At 44.9% G+C, this 19,974-nt stretch overlaps 1 protein-coding gene across 13 annotated transcripts in view; it reads left to right on the top strand.

Annotated features, from left to right (window-relative positions):
- LOC138765122 (G protein-coupled receptor kinase 5-like) overlaps positions 1–19,974 on the top strand; it is a 203,458-nt gene that overhangs the window by 132,814 nt on the left and 50,670 nt on the right. For 8 of the 13 annotated variants that reach the window (XM_069941964.1, XM_069941908.1, XM_069941941.1 and 5 more), the window contains 4 exons: positions 1,385–1,462; positions 3,715–3,815; positions 16,984–17,076; positions 17,297–17,360. In XM_069941964.1, the coding sequence (XP_069798065.1) occupies positions 1,385–1,462; positions 3,715–3,815; positions 16,984–17,076; positions 17,297–17,360 (336 nt within the window). Of the gene's footprint in view, positions 1–1,384; positions 1,463–3,714; positions 3,816–12,171; positions 12,270–16,983; positions 17,077–17,296; positions 17,361–19,974 lie in introns of those variants that run through there. The other 5 variants (XM_069941970.1, XM_069941978.1, XM_069941928.1 and 2 more) reach the window with 4 other exon arrangements.

Genomic DNA, 19,974 nt, shown 5'->3' with positions numbered 1-19,974 from the left:
CTTTCCCACTTCCTCTGGCAGCTTGTTGCATTTACCCACCACTTTCTGAGTGGAAAAGGGTGACCCTTGGGTTTTTCTTCGTTGCTCTCCTCATTCGGATGGCAATGGCAACTCTCCATAGGCTACAAGAATTTTAAATTAAAAAAAAAATTAGATATACAGCATGGTAACAGGCCATTTCGGGCACGAGTCCATGCTGCCCAATTTAACCCTGGTATGTTTCAAACGATGGGAGGAAAGCGGAGCCCCCGGGGAAAACCCACGCAGTCATGGGGAGAACGTACAAACTCCTTACAGACAGCGTGAGATTCAAACCATGGTCCCGATCACTGGCGCTGTAAAGGCGTTGCGCTAACCGCTACACTGACCGTGCTGCCATTCTACCAATTTTTTTTCTTTTTAGATCTTGCCTTGATTTCAAATCTCTGCTCTCAAATCTTAGACTGTCCTTCCCTGGGGAAAAAAAAACTATGTACCCTGTCTATGCAGCTTCAGATTTTATAAATCTGTATAAGATCATCCCTTCTCCTCCTATGGTTCAGGGAGAAAAGTCCCACCCAATCCAGTCTCACCTCATTCCAATGCACGTTGCCTGATTCAAGAGTGGTTGTCAGTGATTAGAAACCGCACTGTTTCTGTCACAGTGATGGAGTATGTAGAGCTGCTGCCTCATTTCCAGTGACCTTGGTTCAGTCCTGATCTCTGGTGTTGAATGTGTGGGGTTGGCACGCTCTCCCTATGACCCCATCACCCCGCTCTCTCTCCTCCCTCACCTGGTGCTCCTGTTTCCTCCCACATCTGAAAGTCGTGTGGGTTGGTCAGTTAATTGGTCGTCGTACGTCGCCCCTTGTGTGGAGTTGAGTACTTGTGTCTTGCGGGGGGGGGGGGAATGGGGGTTGGAAACGACACATCAAAGTGTCGGTGTTTGTTGGTGTGAGTAATTTAATTTATTATTTTTTAAAATTTTAATTTAAATTTTATTTACAGCACGACAGAAGCCAATTCCGGCCATTTAAACCTGTGCCGCCCAATTACACCCAAATTAACCTCCAACCCCAACCATTTTGGAGGGTGGGAGGAAACCCACACACACATGGGGAGAACGTCCAAACTCCTTACGGACAGCGTTGGATTCGAACCTGGTTAATACTGGGTTCTCTTTTAATGCAGCACTCCGATTCACCTTCTTGATTTCTTTGCCTCCCCATTTACATTGAAACAGAAAACCATCAGAGCATTTGTGGAACAAGAAACATTTTGGGGTTGAATAGAGTTTCTACACACAGATGCTACCTGACGAACTGCGCATTTGGATGAGAGTAGCGGACTGTTCAAGTTCTCTCCTCCATTGCTGACAGGTGTCTATCATGGTGTTTGCTTCCAGGCAGATTACGAAGTGGCTCCAGATGAGAAAAGGCAGGATTATGGACTTCAGCTCTTGGAAACTTATTTCAACAATGGGGTATGCTTTTTGCAGTTTATTTCCCACAATCTCTGTGCTCATGGAATATTTAATCATAAAGCACGTTGAGGAAATTCTCACTTTTGGGTTTTATAAAGTTGTTGTTTACTTGCATTTGGTATGTTTTTGTTTTGAAGTTATCACTTTCCTCTCTCAGGTTGACCACATGGTGTATCGTTTTCAAATAGCAATTTGATTAAAACTAGATGACATAGGTTTAAGGTGAGAGGGGAAAGATATAAAGAGGACCTGAGGGGCATTGTTTTTCACCAGAGAATGACGGGTTTGTGGAATAAACTGCCGGAGGAAATGGTGGAGGTGGGTGCAATTATGATATTCAAATAGCAGTTGGACAGGTTCGTGGGGAGGAATGGTTCAGAGGGATATGGGCCAATAGGATTAACTCTGCTTGGTACCTTTATCGGCATGGACATGGTGGGCCAAAGGCACTCCCTTCCCAGATTTTGTACGGTATAATGCCATGACTCTAATTTTACACTAAAATTTAGACGTACACCACGGTAATAGGGCCCTTCCGGCCCTTGAGCCTGTGCTGTCCAATTACACCCAGCTGACCTACAACTCCCCCTCCCCCTTATGTTTTTTGAAACCCATACAGACATGGGAGAATGGACAAACTCCTTGCAGACAGTGCTAAATTTGAACCCGGGTTGCTGGCGTCATTACAACGTTGTGCTAACTGTGTCACCTAAGTCCATCTTGTTGAGGAAACATTGAGGCTGAATGATTTGGGTCACTTCTACAAGTGCACATTCAACAAAGCAGTGTTTGGGACCAAGACTTGGTGCACCTTAGTTGGATTCTAAATCGCTGTTCAACTGTAATTATTTATCTGGTGCACATAGTTTGGAATAATTAAATTTTCAAGATGTTTAAATTAATTGACAGATAAGTTGTGAGAGAAATCACAGCCATTTTAATGACTTGTGAGGTGGTACATAAACCGATTGCACCTCTCTTATCTGATTCTCTGTGGTCCGGCAACTCCCATGGACCAGCACGTTTGAATTTGCCGCCCTTAGTACAAATTCCTTACAGGCAGCACGAGACTTGAAACCCAGTCCTGATCACTGGCTCTGTAAAGGCCTTGTGCTAACTGCTAAATGTATACCTACTGCACAGTAACAGGCCACACTTAAGAGTATTGTGTTCAGTCTAGTCACCTCATTATAGGAAGAATGTGGAAGCTATGGAGAGGGTGCAGAGGAGATTGAACAGGATGGTGCCTGGATTGGAAAACAAGTCTTATGAGGCAAGGTTAGCCGAGCTGGGATTTTTCACTTTGGAGTGTAGAAGGATGAAAAGAGACTTGATAGAGGTTTACAAGATTATGAGAGGCATAGATAAGGTTGACAGCCAGCACCTGTTTCCCAGGGCCAGATCAGCAAACACCAGAGGACGTGTGGACAAAGTTAAGGGAGGGAGGTTTAGGGGAGACATCGGGAGTAAATGTTTTTTACACAGAGAGTTGTGGGTGCCTGGAATGCCTTGCTGGGGATGGTGGTGGAGGCTGAAACATTGGGGAAATTTAAGAGACTCTTAGGCACAAGGATCAAAGGAAAATAGAGGGTTATGGGGTAGAGAGGGTTTAGTACTTTTTTTAGGTAGGAATATATAGGTCGACACAACATCGAGGGCCAAAGGGCCTGTACTGTGCTGTTATGTTCTACGTTCTAACCGTGCTGCCCCACAGTATTATTTCCAATTTTAAGCTTTGTTCTACCTTTGATATGTTTACATAAGGGGGTTCCTTTAGGGGTCAATTTCTGTTTTCCAGCATTTTCTGTGGTTCGGCCAGGTCCCAATGTCGCCGAATTAAAAAGGTAGAACCTCTACCACTGCTTGTGCAGGACCTCTTCTTAATCTGCAGCACTGAAGTTCTCACTGCCATCCCAAATGCTCTTCCTCTGCTGTGAGCATTCCTGTATGTCAGTTCATAGCTCCATGTCAACTGATCTCTCTCTCTGTAACTCTGTACTGCATCTGAATTGAGCTGTGTATGTTGTGTCAAACTGAACAGCTAGTAAACAGCCTTTTTCACCGCATCTTGGAACATGCGACAGTGAACTGATCCTGAACACTTTGAGTATATCTTTGGATGTCTTTCTCTGTCCACCCTGTGGTGGCACAGGAAGTAGTGCATGTTTCGGGACACTCGATAATCCTATTGTAAATCCATGTCAATGGAGTTGTGGAATGAACTGAGTAATGTTGGCAATGTCTACTTGCAGTCTGTGGCCCATTTACCTGAAGTGCCTGTGGATACCGTAAAGCAGTGTAAGGAGAGACTGGAGCAGAGTCCTTGCAAGGAGCTCTTTACAGACTGTGCTAAGTAAGTTGTGGTTGTCAATACTGGGGTTTAATTTGCATGGATTGGAGATTTTAAATGTTTGTAAACAGTGGGAGGAGGGGGGGTAATAAAAAAAATGCTTGTATTTAACCAGTCAGTGATACCCGCATCCAAAGAGTTGAGGAAGGGAAAAGGATGGCTGCAGGGCTGGGGAAAGATATCTTGTTACTTTTCAATTTGCTTATTAAACAGAAAGGGGAGAAAAATGTAAAAGCATAATGCTGGAGATACTCAGCAGGTCAAACAGTATATTTTATGGAGCAAAGATACATAATCAACATTTCGGGCTTGAGCCCTTCATCCAGCCCTTCACTGGATTGTTAGCTGGTGTTGCTAAGAAGTCGTGGGAACATTGATTCTTAAATCCAAAAGGCACCCAGCTCAGAGACAAGCAGGCTGTCTCTCAGCCAAGGTTGTAAACAAATTTCTATGCATACTGAACTTGCCGTGATTTCATGTCTTGATACCTGTTTTGGCCTGTTGCTTCTTGAGAAAGGCAAGGGTGAGTGGTTTAATCTGGTAACTATTAACTTTGATGGGAGCTAATCTTTCAAGGGCAGCTTGAGGATCACGCCATTATTTCATGCTTTTTGAGCTCACAGAACAAAATTCCTTTAAAATGGCAGCATAGCTGGTAGCATGTTTGTCTTCATTGGATTTTTGGATGGTATTCAGTGCAGGAGTTGGGACATTGATCAAGATGTTGGAATATGGTGCGTTGTTCTGGACACTCAGCAATAGAGACAATGCCGTTAAACTCATGAGGGTGGAGAAAGGATTCACAAGGATGTCAGCAGGCACAGGTAGGTTTCAATTATAAGGAAACGTTGGATAGGTTGGGCTTAACATAATAGTCAGAGGCTTTTCCCCAGAAAAGGAATGTTAAAAACAAGAGGTCAGAGATTTAAAAGGGACCACGGGGGGACCATTTTCCACCAAGAGGGTGGTGGGTGTATGGAAATGGCCAAAAAATGACAGTGTTTACAAGAACAGGAACATTGAATGGGAAAGGTTTAGAGGAGGATGCACCAAATGTAGCTCAGGTTAATGGCTTGGTCGGAATGGGCAAGTTGGGCTATGGGCCTGTTTCCATTATAAAAGTGATGGTGGCTCGTGTCGTTTAGAGAAACATTTGATGTCCACAGAAGAAATGGGTTTACAATCAGTTTTGGGCTTAGCCGTCCATTCGCAAAATCCGAGTTCTTGCCCTCTTCCCAGTCATTCAGATTCATGCACAGGCTGGCATGGGTTGAAGTGGTGGATGGGGCAGTCTCCAATTTGCTCTTGTAGGACCAGTGCCCATTTGGCCTGTGCCATGTCTTGACAAGAGCAAGCTAAAGTGACTCATTCTATCCTCCCCTCTTTCCCCACAGCCCAGCATTCCCCAGATTTCAGATTTATTGTCAGTGAGGATCAAAGGAAAGGCTGGAAGTCATAGGGAGGCTTGGTTTTCGAGGAATATTGGAAATTTGGTTAGGAGAAAAAGGGAGGTGTACAAGAGGTATAAAGAACAGGGAGCTGACTATTTGAAGGAGGACTACAAGGAGTGAGAAGGAATCTTAAGAAAGAAATTAGAAAAGCCAAAAAAAGGCACGAAGAGGTTTTGGCATTCAGAGTAAAAATAAATCCAAAGGGTTTCTATAAGTACATTAAAAGTAAAAGATTAGAGAGGGATAAAATTGGACCCCTTGTAGATAGCGAGGGTAGGCTGAGTGAGAAGTCAGAGGAAATGGGGGAAATTTTGAATGATTTCTTTGCCTCGGTAATCACTAGGGAAAAAAATTTTGAACCAGTTGAGGTAAAGAAAAATAGTGGGGAGGTAATGAAGCATATGAGGATAACCGAGGAGGTAGTGATGGCTGTGTTGAAAAAGATAAAGGTGGATAAATCTCCGGGACCGGACAAAATATTCCCAAGGACACTCAGGGAGGCTAGTGGACAGATAGTGGGGCCATTAACAGAGATATTTAGGATGTCACTGGCCACGGGGTTAGTGTCAAAGGATTGGAGGGTGGCGCATGTGGTTCCGCTGTTTAAGAAAGGGTCTAAATGTAAACCTGGGAATTATAGGCCCGTGAGTCTGACGTCTGTGGTGGGCAAGTTGATGGAAAGTGTTCTGAGGGATGCTATTTACAAATATTTGGAGGTACAGGGATTGCTAGGGAGTAATCAGCATGGTTTTGTCAGGGGTAGATCATGCTTGACAAACCTGATTGAGTTTTTCGAGGGGGCTACAAAAAAGGTTGATGAAGGGAAAGCTGTGGATGTTGTCTATTTAGACTTTAGTAAACTTTTGACAAAGTTCCCCACAGGAGGTTAGGAAAAAAGATGGAGGCATTAGGTATAAATGAGGAGGTAGTGAAATGGATTCAGCAATGGTTGGATGGGAGGTGTCAGAGAGTAGCGGTAGAAAATTGTTTGTCCAATTGGAGGCCGGTGACTAGTAGAGTTCCTCAGGGATCGGTCCTGGGTCCACTATTGTTTGTTACATATATATTAATGATCTGGAAGTAGGGGTGGAGAATCGGATAAGCAAGTTTGCGGATGATACAAAGATTGGTGGTGTTGTGGACAGTGAGGAAGATTACCGTAGATTAAAAGGTGATTTAGAAAGGCTGGAGGAGTGGGCTAAGAAATGGCTGATGGAATTTAATACAGATAAGTGTGAGGTGTTACATTTTGGAAAGGCAAATCTAAATAGGTCATATGCATTAAATGGTAGGCCATTGAGATGTGCATTGCAACAAAGGGATTTAGGAGTTGTGGTAAATAGTACCCTCAGGGCTGATACTCAGGTAGATGGTGTGATGAAGAAGGCATTTGGAATGTTGGCCTTCATAAATCGGAGTATTGCATTCAAGAGTAGGGAGGTTATGATGAAATTGTACAAGACATTGGTGAGGCCAAATTTGGAGTACTGTGTACAGTTTTGGTCACCAAATTATAGGAAAGATATAAACAAAATAGAGAGAGTGCAGAGAAGGTTCACGAGAATGTTGACAGGATTTACAGGGAAAGGCTGTGCAGACTGGGGCTTTTTTCTCTGGAGTGTAGAAGATTGGGAGGGGACTTGATAGAGGTGTTTAAGATTTTAAAAGGGACAGACAGAGTAAAAGTGGATAGGCTTTTTCAATTAAGAGTGGGGGAGATTCAAACTAGAGGACATGGTTTAAGATTGAAGGGGGAAAATTATAAGGGGAACATGAGGGGAAATTTCTTTACGCAAAGGGTGGTGAGGATGTGGAATGAGCTTCTGGAAGACGTGGTCGAGGCGGGATCATTGGTTACATTTAAGGAAAGACTGGATCGTTACATGGATAGGAGGGGACTAGAGGGGTATGGACCGGGTGCTGGTCAGTGGGACTAGGAGGGTGGGGATTTGCTACGGCATGGACTAGTAGGGCCGAACTGGCCTGTTCTGTGCTGTAAGTGGTTATATGGTTATATGGTTAGTACATACATGACATCACATCCAATGCTGAGATTCCTTTTACCTGCGGGCGCGGCAGGATTACCACTAATTGGTAGTACAAAAAAATAAACTCTTCACAGTGTAAACATGTAAACAACGAACTATAAACGAATAACAGATGTAAACAAACTAACTGTGCAATACAGAGGGAACAAAAAGAAAATCAATAAAGTGCACAAGTAAGAGAGTTTGAATGGGTCCCTGAATAAGTTTGTTGTTGAGGAGTCTGATGGTAGAGAGGTTGCAGACTTGTGGTACCTTTACCTCTTTCCTTTCCTGACGGCAGCAGCAAGAACAGAGCATGTGCTGCGCGGTGAGGGTCTTTGATGATTGCTGCTGCTCTCTGACACCTCCCTGTTCTCAATAGTGGAGATGGTTTTACCTGTGATGTCCTGGGTTGTGTCCACTACCTTTTGGAGGGCTTAACGCTTAAGGGTATTGGTGTTTCCATACTAGACCATGATGCAGCCGGTCAGCACACTTTCCACCATATCTCTGTAGAAATTTGCCAGGGATCCTGATTGCATACCAAACCTGCACAAACTCCTGAGGAAGTAGAGGTGCTGACATGCTTTCTTCACGATGGTGAGTCCAGGAAAGATTCTCCGAGAGAGTGACTCCCAAGAATTTAAATGTGCTCACCCTCTCCACCTCTGAACCCCCAATGATCACTGGATTGTAAACCTCTGGCTTTCCTTTCCTGGAGACAACAATCAGCTCCCTGGTCTTGGTGACATTGAGTGCAAGGTTGTTAGTGCACCATTTTGCCAAGTTTTCAATCTCCCTCCTGTACGCTGACTCATCCCCTTCCTTTATACAACCCACTACCGTGGTATCGTCAGCAAATTTGCATATGGTGTTATTGTCACACCAAGCCAAAGGTGTGAAGTGTGTAGACCAGGGGGCTAAGAATACAGCTCTGGTACTGATGGAGATTGTGGAAGAAAGGTTCTTACCAATCTTCACTAATTGTGGTCTGGAGGTGAAGAAATCTATGATCCAATGACACATTGGGATGTTGAGTCTCAGGTCTTGGAGCTTGTTTTTCAGTTTTGAGGGGATAATGGTGTTAAATGCAGAACTGTAGTTGATAAAGAGCATTCCGATGTATGCATCTTTATTGTCCAGGTGTTCCAGGGCTTGGTGTAGAGCCAGTGAGATGGCATCCGCCATAGACCTGTTACTACGATAGACAAACTGGGATGTGTCCATGTCACTGCTCAGACAGGAGTTGATCTGCTTCATCACCAGCCCTTCAAAACACTTCATCACTATTGATGTAATTGCTACTGGTTGATGGCCATTAAGGTAGATTGCTACACTCTTCTTAGTTCCAAGCCCTGCTGGAGTGAGATATTGAAGATATCCGTGAATACCTTGGTAAGTTGATCAGCACAAATTTTTAATACTCAGCCAGGTACTCCATCCAGGCTGGATGCTTTCCTCTGATTCACTCTCCTAATGACAGCATGCACGTCATCCCCTGATATGGACAGGATCAGATCATCGGGACGTGGGAAGGCAGAGGGGTGGTTCTTTGCTGTTACTGTTGTCAAATCGGGTGGAGAAGACGTTGAGATCCTCTGGGAGAGAAGCTTTGCCATCTACTTTACCAGATTTTGTTTTGAAACAGGTTATGGCATTTAGGCCTTGCCACAGCTGTCGGGGGTTACTCGTTGTTTCCATTTTCACTCAGAATCTCCACTTCGCCTGGGAGATAGTTTTCCGCTCGTCGTACCTGCTTCTGTTGTACTGATCTGGATCTCCAGATTTAAATGGCTGCAATCTGGATCTCGGCAGGTTCTGGATTTTATTGTTCATCCAGGCCTTCTGGTTGGGGAAACCCCTGAACAACTTGGTGGGGACACCCTCGTCCAAGCTGTTTTGATAAAGTTTGTGACAGCCCCATGCTTTAACTAATTCCATTTGCAAGTTAAAATCAAGGTTAAAATTTGTGGTCGGAGTACAGCTGACTCCCCTGCATCCCCCCACCCCCCATCCCCAACCCAGTTCATCTGATTTATTTTCCTTCTCTGCTTGTCACCCATCTGCCTCTCTCCCAACTCCCACCCCTCCCCTTACCTCAGCTGGAAAAATTGCAGATGGAATTTAATGCAGTCAAGTGTGAGGTGTTTAATTTTGGAAGGACAAACTAAGAAAGGACATACACGGTAAATGGTCGGGCACTGAGGGGTGCGGTAGAACTGAGAGACGTGGGAATAATTCCCTGAAAGTGGTGTCACAGGTGGATAGGGTTGAAAAGATAGCCTTTAGCATCTTGGCTTTCATAAATTGAAGTATTGAGTATAGAAGTTGGGATGTTATGGTAAAGTTGTATAAGACATTGGTGTGGCCAAATTTGGAGTATTGTGTGCAGTTATGGTCACCTAACTACAGGAAAGATATCAATAAGATAGAAAGAGTGCAGAGGATGTTGCCTGGACTTCAGGAAAGGTTAAACAGGTTGGGACTTTATTCCCTGGAGTGTTGAAGAATGAGGGGAGATTTAATAGAGGTATTTAAAATTATGAGGGGGATAGACAGAGTAAATATAGATGGGCTTTTTTCACTGAGGGTAGGTGATATACAAACCAGAGGACATGGGTTAGAGGTGAAAGGGGAAAAGTTTAGGGAGACATGAGGAGGGGATCTTCTTCACACAGAGAGTGGTGGGGGTGTGGAATGAGCTGCCAGCTGAAGTGGTGGATGAGGGCTCAATTTCAAAATTTAAGAGGAATTTCGGCAGGTACATGGATGGGAAAGGTAAGGAGGGCAATGGACTGGGTACAGGTCAGTGGGTCTAGGCAAAAAAATGATTCAGCACAGGCTAGAGGGGCCGAAGTGTCTTGTTTCTGTGCTGTAATTGTTCTGTGGGTGTAGGTTAATTGGGTATAAATTGGGTGGCATGGTAGCATGCTGAATGTCTAAATTAAAAAAAACAAGGTTTCTCATGGTAGGCTGATCCAGAAGCTAAAAGTGCATGGGATCCATGGTGAATTGATAGTTTGGATTCAGGATTGGCTGGTCCTTGGAAGACAGTGGAAGAAGGGTGCTATTTTAGCTGTGACCAGGGGTATAAAAGTAAGTCATGTTGCAGCGATGTAAAACTTTGGGTTGGCAGAACTTGGAGTATTGTGTGTAATTCTGGTTGCCTCATTTCATGAAGGATGTGTGGACTTTGGAAAGGATACAGAAGAGAGTGACCAGGAATGGAGCAGATTGTCCACTTGAGTTAAGAGTTGAGTCCATTTGAGTTAAGAGGCAAAAGTTTAGAAGTAACAACATGAGGGGGAACTTCACTCAGAGAGTGGTGACTGTGTGGAATGAGCTTCCTGGAAAAGTAGCGGCAGCAGGGTCCATTTTGTCATTTAAGGAAAAATTGAATAGGTATATGGATGGGAGGGGAATGGAGGGATATGGGCAGGGTGCAGTTAGTTGGGACTAGAAGAGAGGACTTAGTTTGGTGCAGACTAGAAGGGCCAAAATGGCTTGTTTCCGTGCTGTGATTGTTATATGGTTGAAGAACATCTGATTGCATCAAACTGCAAAGGGTACAGAAAAGATTCATGAGGATGTAACCAGAACTGGTGGGCTGAGTTGTAAGGAGAGCCTGGATAGGGTGAGACTTTTTTTCCCTGGAGTGTTGGAGAATGAGGGCTGATCTTATAAAATCAAGAGAGACATCGATAAAGTTTAGCCTTGGCCTTTTCCAAGGCGAGGGGTCTAACAAACATGGTTAGCACAACGCTGTTACAATGCCAGCAAACGGGGGGACAGGGTTTGAATCCCTCGCAGGCTGTAGGGAGTTTGTACGCTCTCCCTGTGTCTGCATGGGTTTTCCCCAGGGGCCTTGGTTTCCTTCCAATGTTCAAAACGTACTGGGGGTTGTAGGTTAATTGGGTGTAATTGGGCAGCACGGACTCGTGGGCTGAAAGGGCCTGTTACCATGCTGTATATCTAAATTTAATAACTAGAGAACCAAGATTGAAAGTGAGAGGGGAAAGATTCAGAAGAGGCATGAGGGGGTACCTTCTTAACACAGAGAATGGTGGGTATGTGGAACAAACTGGCAAACTTGGTCGGCATGGACAAGTTGGGCCGAAGGACCAGTTTCCATGCTGTAAACCTGTATCATCATCCTTCACCCTTTTCTTGCTCCACCAATCACTCTTTGGCCCTTGCCTCACCACTCTCCTCTATACTGCCTATCTTCCCTCTCCACTCTTAGTTGGCATGCAGGGTCTTGACCTGAGCCGTCACATCCTCCCGACACTCCCACCCACCCCCACAAACTGTCGAGTTCCTCCAGCAGGTTGTTTTTTTTGCTTTCAGATGTCTCCTCTGACAAGTATGAGGCTTTATTCTTTCCGTGGTGAGATTTTTCTCCTGCGGTCAAATGTGCTTTGAGAGGTTGTGGGTGGGGTTATGTGTAGGTGTTGGTTTGAGGGATGTTTTCATGAACACTCAAACATTGCATTAATGAGATGTGGTTGCAGCCATCCTTGGTGCTTTGCCTGTCTTCTGCCTTCCCCCAGCGAACGCAGCAGAATCTGCTTTTACCCCAGAAAGAGGTCAAGTTTAAATGACCACTTCCTTCACTTGTTTACCAAAGAGAATGGTAGACGGAACATAACTTGATGGTTGACGTTGGTGGGGGTGGGGGGGGGGGGTGTGGGGGGGGTGGGAATGTTTGTTAAGAATATTTTCAGAGCTGTTTCCTTCAAGGAGTGAAGGTAGTTTCTGAATTAGTTTTTTGTGGGTGACACTTCTGACAGAAGGCACATTTGGCTCTTGAGTCAAAGATTGAGTGTTTAAAAACACACCTCCTTGGCAACCGCATTTACACAACCTCTTTACAGTGGTGAAATGTTCCAAAATGCTTGACAGGAGTGTTGTAAAAGAGAGTTTGGGCCTGCGCCAGAGAGCATTTGCAATGGATTGACAGAACGTTTCATGTTTAACGAGTGAGTTATTTTCTGTTAGATTTCTCAGATTTGCTTACTTATGTGGGTACATTATTTGTCAGGCCCAAAGTTTGTTTCACATAAGTGCAGGGTTATAAACACAGTGAGAGAAACTTCTGCGCAGAGTTTCCATTACATACCAGGGCATTCAAGTATACAAAGGGAAAATGGTGGGTAACCCACACAGATGACTAATTTATGTCACTGAGGAAGCTCACTGCTGCCAGGCACCAGCTTTGGTGGAGGCTTTAGGCAAAGTGTCCGGCTTGTCTTCCTCAGACGGACCTGTTTGATCCCACATGCCAGTTTTCCAGAAAAGGAATTTTCCAGAGTGCACTGACTACATCGGACAAATCTACTAATTATTTATCTGGCCAATATTATGCCCATATTTGTGGAAGCTTTCTGCTTGTAAATTTGTGGATCCTGAAATGGAAATATATTACAGTAATGAGATTCTATCTTATTAATTTGATATTGCAGTGCCAATCTAATTTTTTAATATTTCTTTCTTTGCATTTCTCTCTTGTATGCATATTTTATTTTATTTTTAAAAAATTTTCACACTGTGAACCATAACAACCAAAATATGTATTGTATGCATATCTTGAGTACAGTTTTTAACATTACCAATAGGTTGAAATTCTTCCTGGCCCGCAGGAAAAAGAATCTCAGGGTTGTATGTGCTGTAATGCTTGTACTTTGACAATAAATCTGAACTTTGAATAAAGAACTCAGTGGCCAATTTATTTGGCTTTCAGGAATGTTTCTGTTCAGAAACTGCATTTTTTCTCTATGCCAAGTTTGGTGGTATTATCTACTTTCTGCCCCTTTTGTGACCCTGTTGCTTTCAGATGACCTTGCCCATCACCATTCAGCTTTGGTTCTCTCCTTCCTTGGCCTATGCAACCCCAACTTCCAGACCCTTGAAGCACAGGAGGCTGTTTGGATAATCGTGCCTGTGTTGGCTCTTGGAAGGAACCAATGATTTGTAATCCCACAATTCTCCTGTAATGCTGGGGACCTACTGACAATGGTTTAAAAAAAACACACGGAAATGGTGGAGGAACTCAGCCAGTCTTGCAGCATCCATAAGAGGTTGAGATATATTCCCGACATTATAAGCAAAGAACAAGAAGGCATCAGAATGAAGAATGGCAGGGGGGAGGAGTCCAGTCCAACAAAAGGTGTTAATTGTAAGGGATAGTCCGCAAGCATCGAATCCATGCTGCTGAAGACCCAACTGCGCTGGGTGGGTCACGTGTCCAGAATGGAGGACCATCGCCTTCCCAAGATCGTGTTATATGGCGAGCTCTCCACTGGCCCCCGAGACAGAGGTGCACCAAAGAAGACGTACAAGGACTGCTTAAAGAAATCTCTTGGTGCCAGCCCCATTGACCACCGCCAGTGGGCTGATATCGCCTCCAACCGTGCATCTTGGCGCCTCACAGTTCGGCGGGCAGCAACCTCCTTTGACGAAGACCGCAGAGCCCACCTCACTGACAAAAGACAAAAGAGGAAAAACCCAACACCCAACCCCAACCAACCAATTTTCCCTTGCAACCGCTACAACCGTGCCTGCCTGTCCCGCATCGGACTTGTCAGTCGCCAACGAGCCTGCAGCAGACGTGAACATTACCCCTCCATAAATCTTCGTCTGCGAAGCCAAGCCAAAGAAAGAAGTGGGAAAAATTTTAGAAGTAATATAACACAATTGTTGGCCCATGGATTTTGGAATAATGGTTCAGCGTTCCTTGAAGGTGGATTCCCATGTAGATAGGGTGGTGAAGAAGACTGGGATTTATAAATCATAGCATAGAATATAGGAGCTGGGAGGTGATGTTGAGACTGTTTAAGGCATTGGTGAGGCCAAGTTTGGAGTATTGTGTGCAGTTCTGGTCTCCAAATTAGAGGAAGGATATAAATAAGGTGGAGAGAGCGCAAAGAAGGTTTACGAAAATGTTGCCTGGATTGCAGTATCTTGGATATGGAGAAAGATTGAGTAGACTGGGACTTTATTCATTGGAGTGTAGAAGGTTGAGAGGGGATTTGATGGAGGTGTTTAAAATTATGAAGGGAATAGATAGAGTAGTTGTGAATAGGCTCTTTCCCCTGAGGGCAGGGGAGAATGGAACAAGGGGTCATAAGTTAAGGGTTAGGGGGCAAAACTTTAGGAGTAATATAAGAGGAGGCTTCTTCACTCAGAGAGTGGTGGCTGAGTGGAATAATCTTCAGGAAGAGGTAGTTGCGGCAGGGTCAATTCTGTCATTTAAGAGGAGGTTAGATGAGTGCATGGATGTGAGGGGGTTGGAGGGTTATGGGCAAGGGAGTGGGTAGGTGGAACTAATGGAGTTTCACGTAAATCGGTGCGGCCTAGAAGGGCTGATATGGCCTATTTCTGTACTGTAAATTGTTATATGGTTATGAGGAGAGGTGAGAATTGATTTTGGCTCTGTAAAAGGAGACAAGGAAAGGAGAAGAAAGAGGGAGAGACAAAGCTGGGGGAAGAAGTGGGCAGGGGGGTTTAACAGAAACCAAAGAAGTCCATTTTAATACCATCTGGTTGGAGGGTGCCTAGAAGGAAGATGAGATGTTGTTCCTCCAAATTGCAGGAGGTCTTTGTGACTCACATCAACCACACGAGACAGAGTGCAAGTTAAATGCTAGTTTTAATAGACGAATATATACAGCTAGGTCTTGCCTCTGTGCAAGCCTAGGTCAGAATGTATACAAGGTCGTCAGGTGGTGGCCCCTGGTGACCTAGTGGTGTAATAGCATATCATTACAGTCTCATTCTGGCAATGCATGAGACCCTGGACAGAAATGTCTGCATGAGAATGGGATGGGGAATTGTAGGCAAGAAACCCACTCAGGCTGTGGGCTGCTGGAGTCTTCAGTTGAGGGATTCAAACCAGGCTGCAGACCGCTGGAGACCGACTCAAGCATAGCTGAAGGGTTCCTGATCATGTCGGAGGTTCGGATGTGGATGATTTGGACTGGACTCTATGTGGCTGCGGGAGCGCTGGATTTGAATCCATGGTCCCACGGTGACTCTGAGTGGACTCATTTTTGGCTTCTCTTCCTCTGACTGTAAGAGGCGTTTCAGTCATTTTCTTCCGACGGTGAATCTATCTGCCTTCCAGCAGATGAAAATAATTTAATTTTTTTTTTAAATTTAGATACACAGCATGGGGTAACAGGCCATTTCGGCCCACGAGCCCGTGCCGCCCAATTACACCGAACTAAGCTATAACCCCCAATACATTTCAAATGGTGGGAGGAAACTGGAACCCCCGGGGAAAACCTAAGCATGCACAGGGAGAATGTACAAACTCCTTTTTGACAGCGCAGGATTCGAACCCCAGTCTTGGTCGCTAATGCTATAAAGGCGTTACGCTAACCACTACGCCAGCCTAAATTTCATGTAATGTCACACTGTCTTCATTACATGATAATAAATTGAATTTTACATTGAACCTTGAAATGGCTATTGCGGTGGACAGAGTGAAGGTGTTCAACAGAATGATCTCCCAGTCTGCGCCCCGTCTCTGGTGTAGTGGAGTCCACAGCGGGAGTACCAGATGAAGTAAATAACCCCTGCAGATTCACAAGAGAAATTTTGCTTCACTTGGAAGGACTGTTTGGGGCCCTGAATGGTGGTGAGGGAGGAGGTATGGGCACAAGCAGAGAATCTCCTGTGGTCACAGGCTGAGTTCCTCCAGTGAGCTTTTACTACAATTACAGCATCTACAGACTTTAGTGTTTTTCATCTACTGACAACCTCCGGAGGTCAAATGCAATGTCAGCCTCTTTTGTGGAGGGGGGGGGGGGGTCAAAGAATCCTCAGCCTTTTGTAACAATTTGGTAGAAGTGTTCTTGGCAAAATTGTATTTCTCCACCATTCAGGACCCCAAACAGACCTTCCAAGTGAAGCAACAGTACATGTGAATCTTCAGGAGTCGTCTACTGCATCTGGTGCTCCCGTTGTGGTCTCCTCTACATCGGAGAGACTGGTTGCAGACTGGGAGATCACTTCACTGAGCACTTTTGCTCTGTCCTGATCAGTGACAATAATCTCCCAGTGGTCAACCACTTCAATTCTCCGTCCCACTCCCGCACTAATATGGCTGTCCGTGGCCTTGTACTGTGAAACCAAGACCACTTGTCAATTGGATGAGAAACACCTAATTTTCCATCTGAGCACTCTCCAACAGGATAGCATTAACATTGACTTCTCTGGTTTCTGATAGCCCACTCCCCATTCTCCCTCTCTTCCCCACCCCTCTGTCTCTTCCCTACGGTCTCCGCCTCCTTCCCTCTCCATTCACAGAGCCACCCCTCCTCCCTGCTTGCTGGTGTGGCCTCCCTCCCCTATCCACCTATCATCTTCTGCCTCCCCCCCCCCCAACATTTTGTTCGGATGCCTGCCTACATTTTTTCATACCTTGATGAAGGCCTCAAGCTCGAAACTTTGGTCATGTATCTTTATCTTTGCTCTCTAAATTGCATGACCTGCTGAGTTTCTCCAGCATTATGTTTTTACTTCGATTGCTCAAAAACCTGCGTCTGACAATGAAGTTGGCACTGCTAAGCAGTGTCCACTCCCAAAGGCTACTTCTTGGCTCTCATCTGACGCCTATTTCCTGGACTCCAGCTGCACTTGCTTCCTGTCTGTTGCATCTGGTATTTTAATCCCAATAATTTTTAATTGCAGATTTGTTCATGATTACCTGAGTGGTGGGCCCTTCACAGAGTACCAAGAAAGCATGTATTTCTCACGGTTCCTACAGTGGAAATGGCTGGAAAGGTAATCTCCCTCTTCAGACTATAGCATTAATATTTTCTGTTAAAATTTCATATGTGTATCTGGAGTCTGTTTTCTTGTTGCACCTCAGTCCTGCTGGAGGTGCCAGGTGCCCCTATGAGTGCCGTCAGCAGCAAGGGGTGAATTCCTCTTCCTGGCTTCTGAGTTCATTTTCTTTCCCAGGCTGTAACTATAACAGATTTGTCTTCTTTCAATTTTTTAGGCAGCCAGCAACAAAAAACACCTTCCGGCATTACCGGGTGCTTGGCAAAGGAGGATTTGGCGAGGTGAGTGCTGAAGTAGGAACCAGAGGAAGGACGCCCCCCCACCCCCCCGCCCCACCATTTTGTTCTGGCACCTGCCCACATTTTGATCATTCCTTGATGAAGGGCTCAAGCCCTTCAGGAGGGCCCATGCAGACCAATTGGTCATCAAGTTTCAAGTTCCTTGGAGAATCTCACCTGGTCCCTTAACACCAGCTCCGTAGCCAAGAAAGCCCAGCAGCGCCTCGACTTCCTGCGAAGGCTGAGGAAAGTCCATCTCCCTCCCTCCGTCCTCACTACGTTCTACGGAGGATGTGTCGAGAGCATCCTGTGCAACTGCATCACCGCCTGGTTTGGAAGCTGCACCACCTCGGACCGCGAGACTCTGCAGAGGATGGTGAAATCAGTGGAAAAGATCATTGGGGGGCTCTCTTCCCCCCATGAAGGACACCTACAACACACGAGGCAGGTGAAAGGCAATAAACATTGTGAAGGACTTCGCACACCCCTCATGTAAACTGTTCTCACTTCTGCCATCGGGTAGGAGGTACCATAGCACTAGGGCTCTTACATCCAGACTGGGCAACAGTTTTTTCTCCCAAGCCATCAGACTCCAGAATTCCCAAAACATGGATAGTGTAGCGTGGGCTTTTACTGTATGCGTCTTAATATTTCAGCGTGTTTAACTTATATTCTAACTTATATTTATGTAAATATGCTCCGTGGTCCTGAAGAAACGCTATCTCTTCTTTACCGTGTGATCATGGTATGAACGTAAATAAAGGTGACTTGACTTGAAGCCCAAAACGTTGGTTATGTATCTTTATCTTTGCTATATAAGGTATGCAGTTTTGTTATATATTTTAAATTTTTAAACATTTTAAAAAATGTAGACATGCACCAAGGTAATAGGTCCTTTCAGCCCACAAGCCTGTACCGCCCAATTACACCCAATTGACCTACAACCCCTGGTACATTTTTGAACGGTGGGAGGAAACCCAAGCAGGCACATGGAGAATGTACAAACTCCTTACATATAGCACAGGATTCGAACCTTGGTCCTGGTTGTTGACGCTGCAACAGTGTTGTGCTTACAGCTAAGATAACCATGCTGTCCTTTTCTGTGAGGAGGGAGAGGTTTGATCTGTTGAGTTAGGAACATAGGAAGTAGGAACAGGAGTAGGCCAAAAATGGCCCATCGAGCCTGCTCTGCCATTCAGTACGATCATGGCTGATGCCATTCAATTCTCCAGCATTGTGGTTTTACTCCTCAACCCTCTCTGGTATTCAGTCAGATCAGTTTTACATCAGTTGAATGTTTGTCCTGTCTCTCAGATCCATGGAGTTTTCCCAACTAGTCCATGCTTAATCAGTGGCCTATCTATACCCCTATTACTTGCCTGCGTTTGGCCAATTTTCCTCGAAACCTTTCCTAACCTCCGCGCTGTATCTCTAAATTAAATTTTTAAAAAAACATCCATCTGTGCATAATTTTATCCTGTGTGTATAGGGTTCAAAAGATAATGACACTGTTGGGCAAGGACAATGTCCTTGCACTCTTTCTGGTCTTACTTCTGATGACAAGCTCCTGAGCTGGGATAAGTAGCGGGTCTCACTTATCTCTCTCAGAATATTGCTTATTTCAATGAAACCACCTCTTGCCAGTCTCGATTATAGGTTCCTGACCCAAAACATTGGCAGACCATTTCTAATCTTGGATGCAGCTTGACCCCTGAGTCCCTCTAGCTTCTTGCTGTTTGCTTTGGAGGAGGTGGACACTGTTCGAACAAATGCTCTCCTGATATTGGGGCATCAGTGTTTGGTAATGAGGCCAAACTGTGTGGTAGTTCAGAGATTGGTCCCCCAAAGTCCTCTACAAATGCGACGTGTCCTCTTGTGTTGAAACCTCTTTCGATAGAGATTCCCATCAACTGACACCTGATTAACCTGAGGCCCATGGGTTGAACTGGCCTATCCTTGGAGATGGAAGAGCTCACATATTAGTGTGAAGACCTAAAGGAGAGTTTCAGACATAGTCTGTCGATTTTCAACCCTTACCACAGTTGCACGCAGCCCTGTTGAGGTCTCTGCGGATGTGCTGAATAAGTTCTGCAGAATGTTCCAACTTAAGTGTGAGTAATCCTGGCTCCATTCCTCAACATGAAGTTCATTGAATGTCACAGTAATAAAACTTTATGAGAGAGATCTCACAGTCACATGCAGTCCTGCAAATGGGCTGAATTTTTCCAGCAAAGTTGGGAGTTTTGTTGGACTATTTGTTGACCCAGGTTTGAATCCAGCACTGTCTGTAAGGAGTTTGTACATGCTTCCCGTGTCTGTGTGGGTTTCCTCCTTCAAAATATACAGGGTTTGTAAGTCAATTGGGCAGCTCGAGCTCTTGGGCTACAAAGGCCTGTTACCGTGTTGTATGTCAAAATTGTAAAAAGAAAAATCAGCATGGTGACAGGCCCTTTGATCCAACTTGTTAGTGCCAACCAGGGTGCCAACCTGAGCTAATCCCATTTGCCTGCATTCAAAATTGGAATTTATTGCCCTGAAATTCGGTGTTTTGTGGTGGCATCATAGAGCAAACATTCATAGTATAACCATCTTACAACATTACTACAAAAAAGTAAAC

Source organism: Narcine bancroftii, chromosome 1 (genome assembly GCF_036971445.1).
Source record: "Narcine bancroftii isolate sNarBan1 chromosome 1, sNarBan1.hap1, whole genome shotgun sequence".
NCBI classification, from domain to species: Eukaryota; Metazoa; Chordata; class Chondrichthyes; order Torpediniformes; family Narcinidae; genus Narcine; species Narcine bancroftii.
The sequence above is the reverse complement of the archived record's forward strand: the minus strand, read 5'-3'. Positions and strand labels throughout refer to the sequence as shown.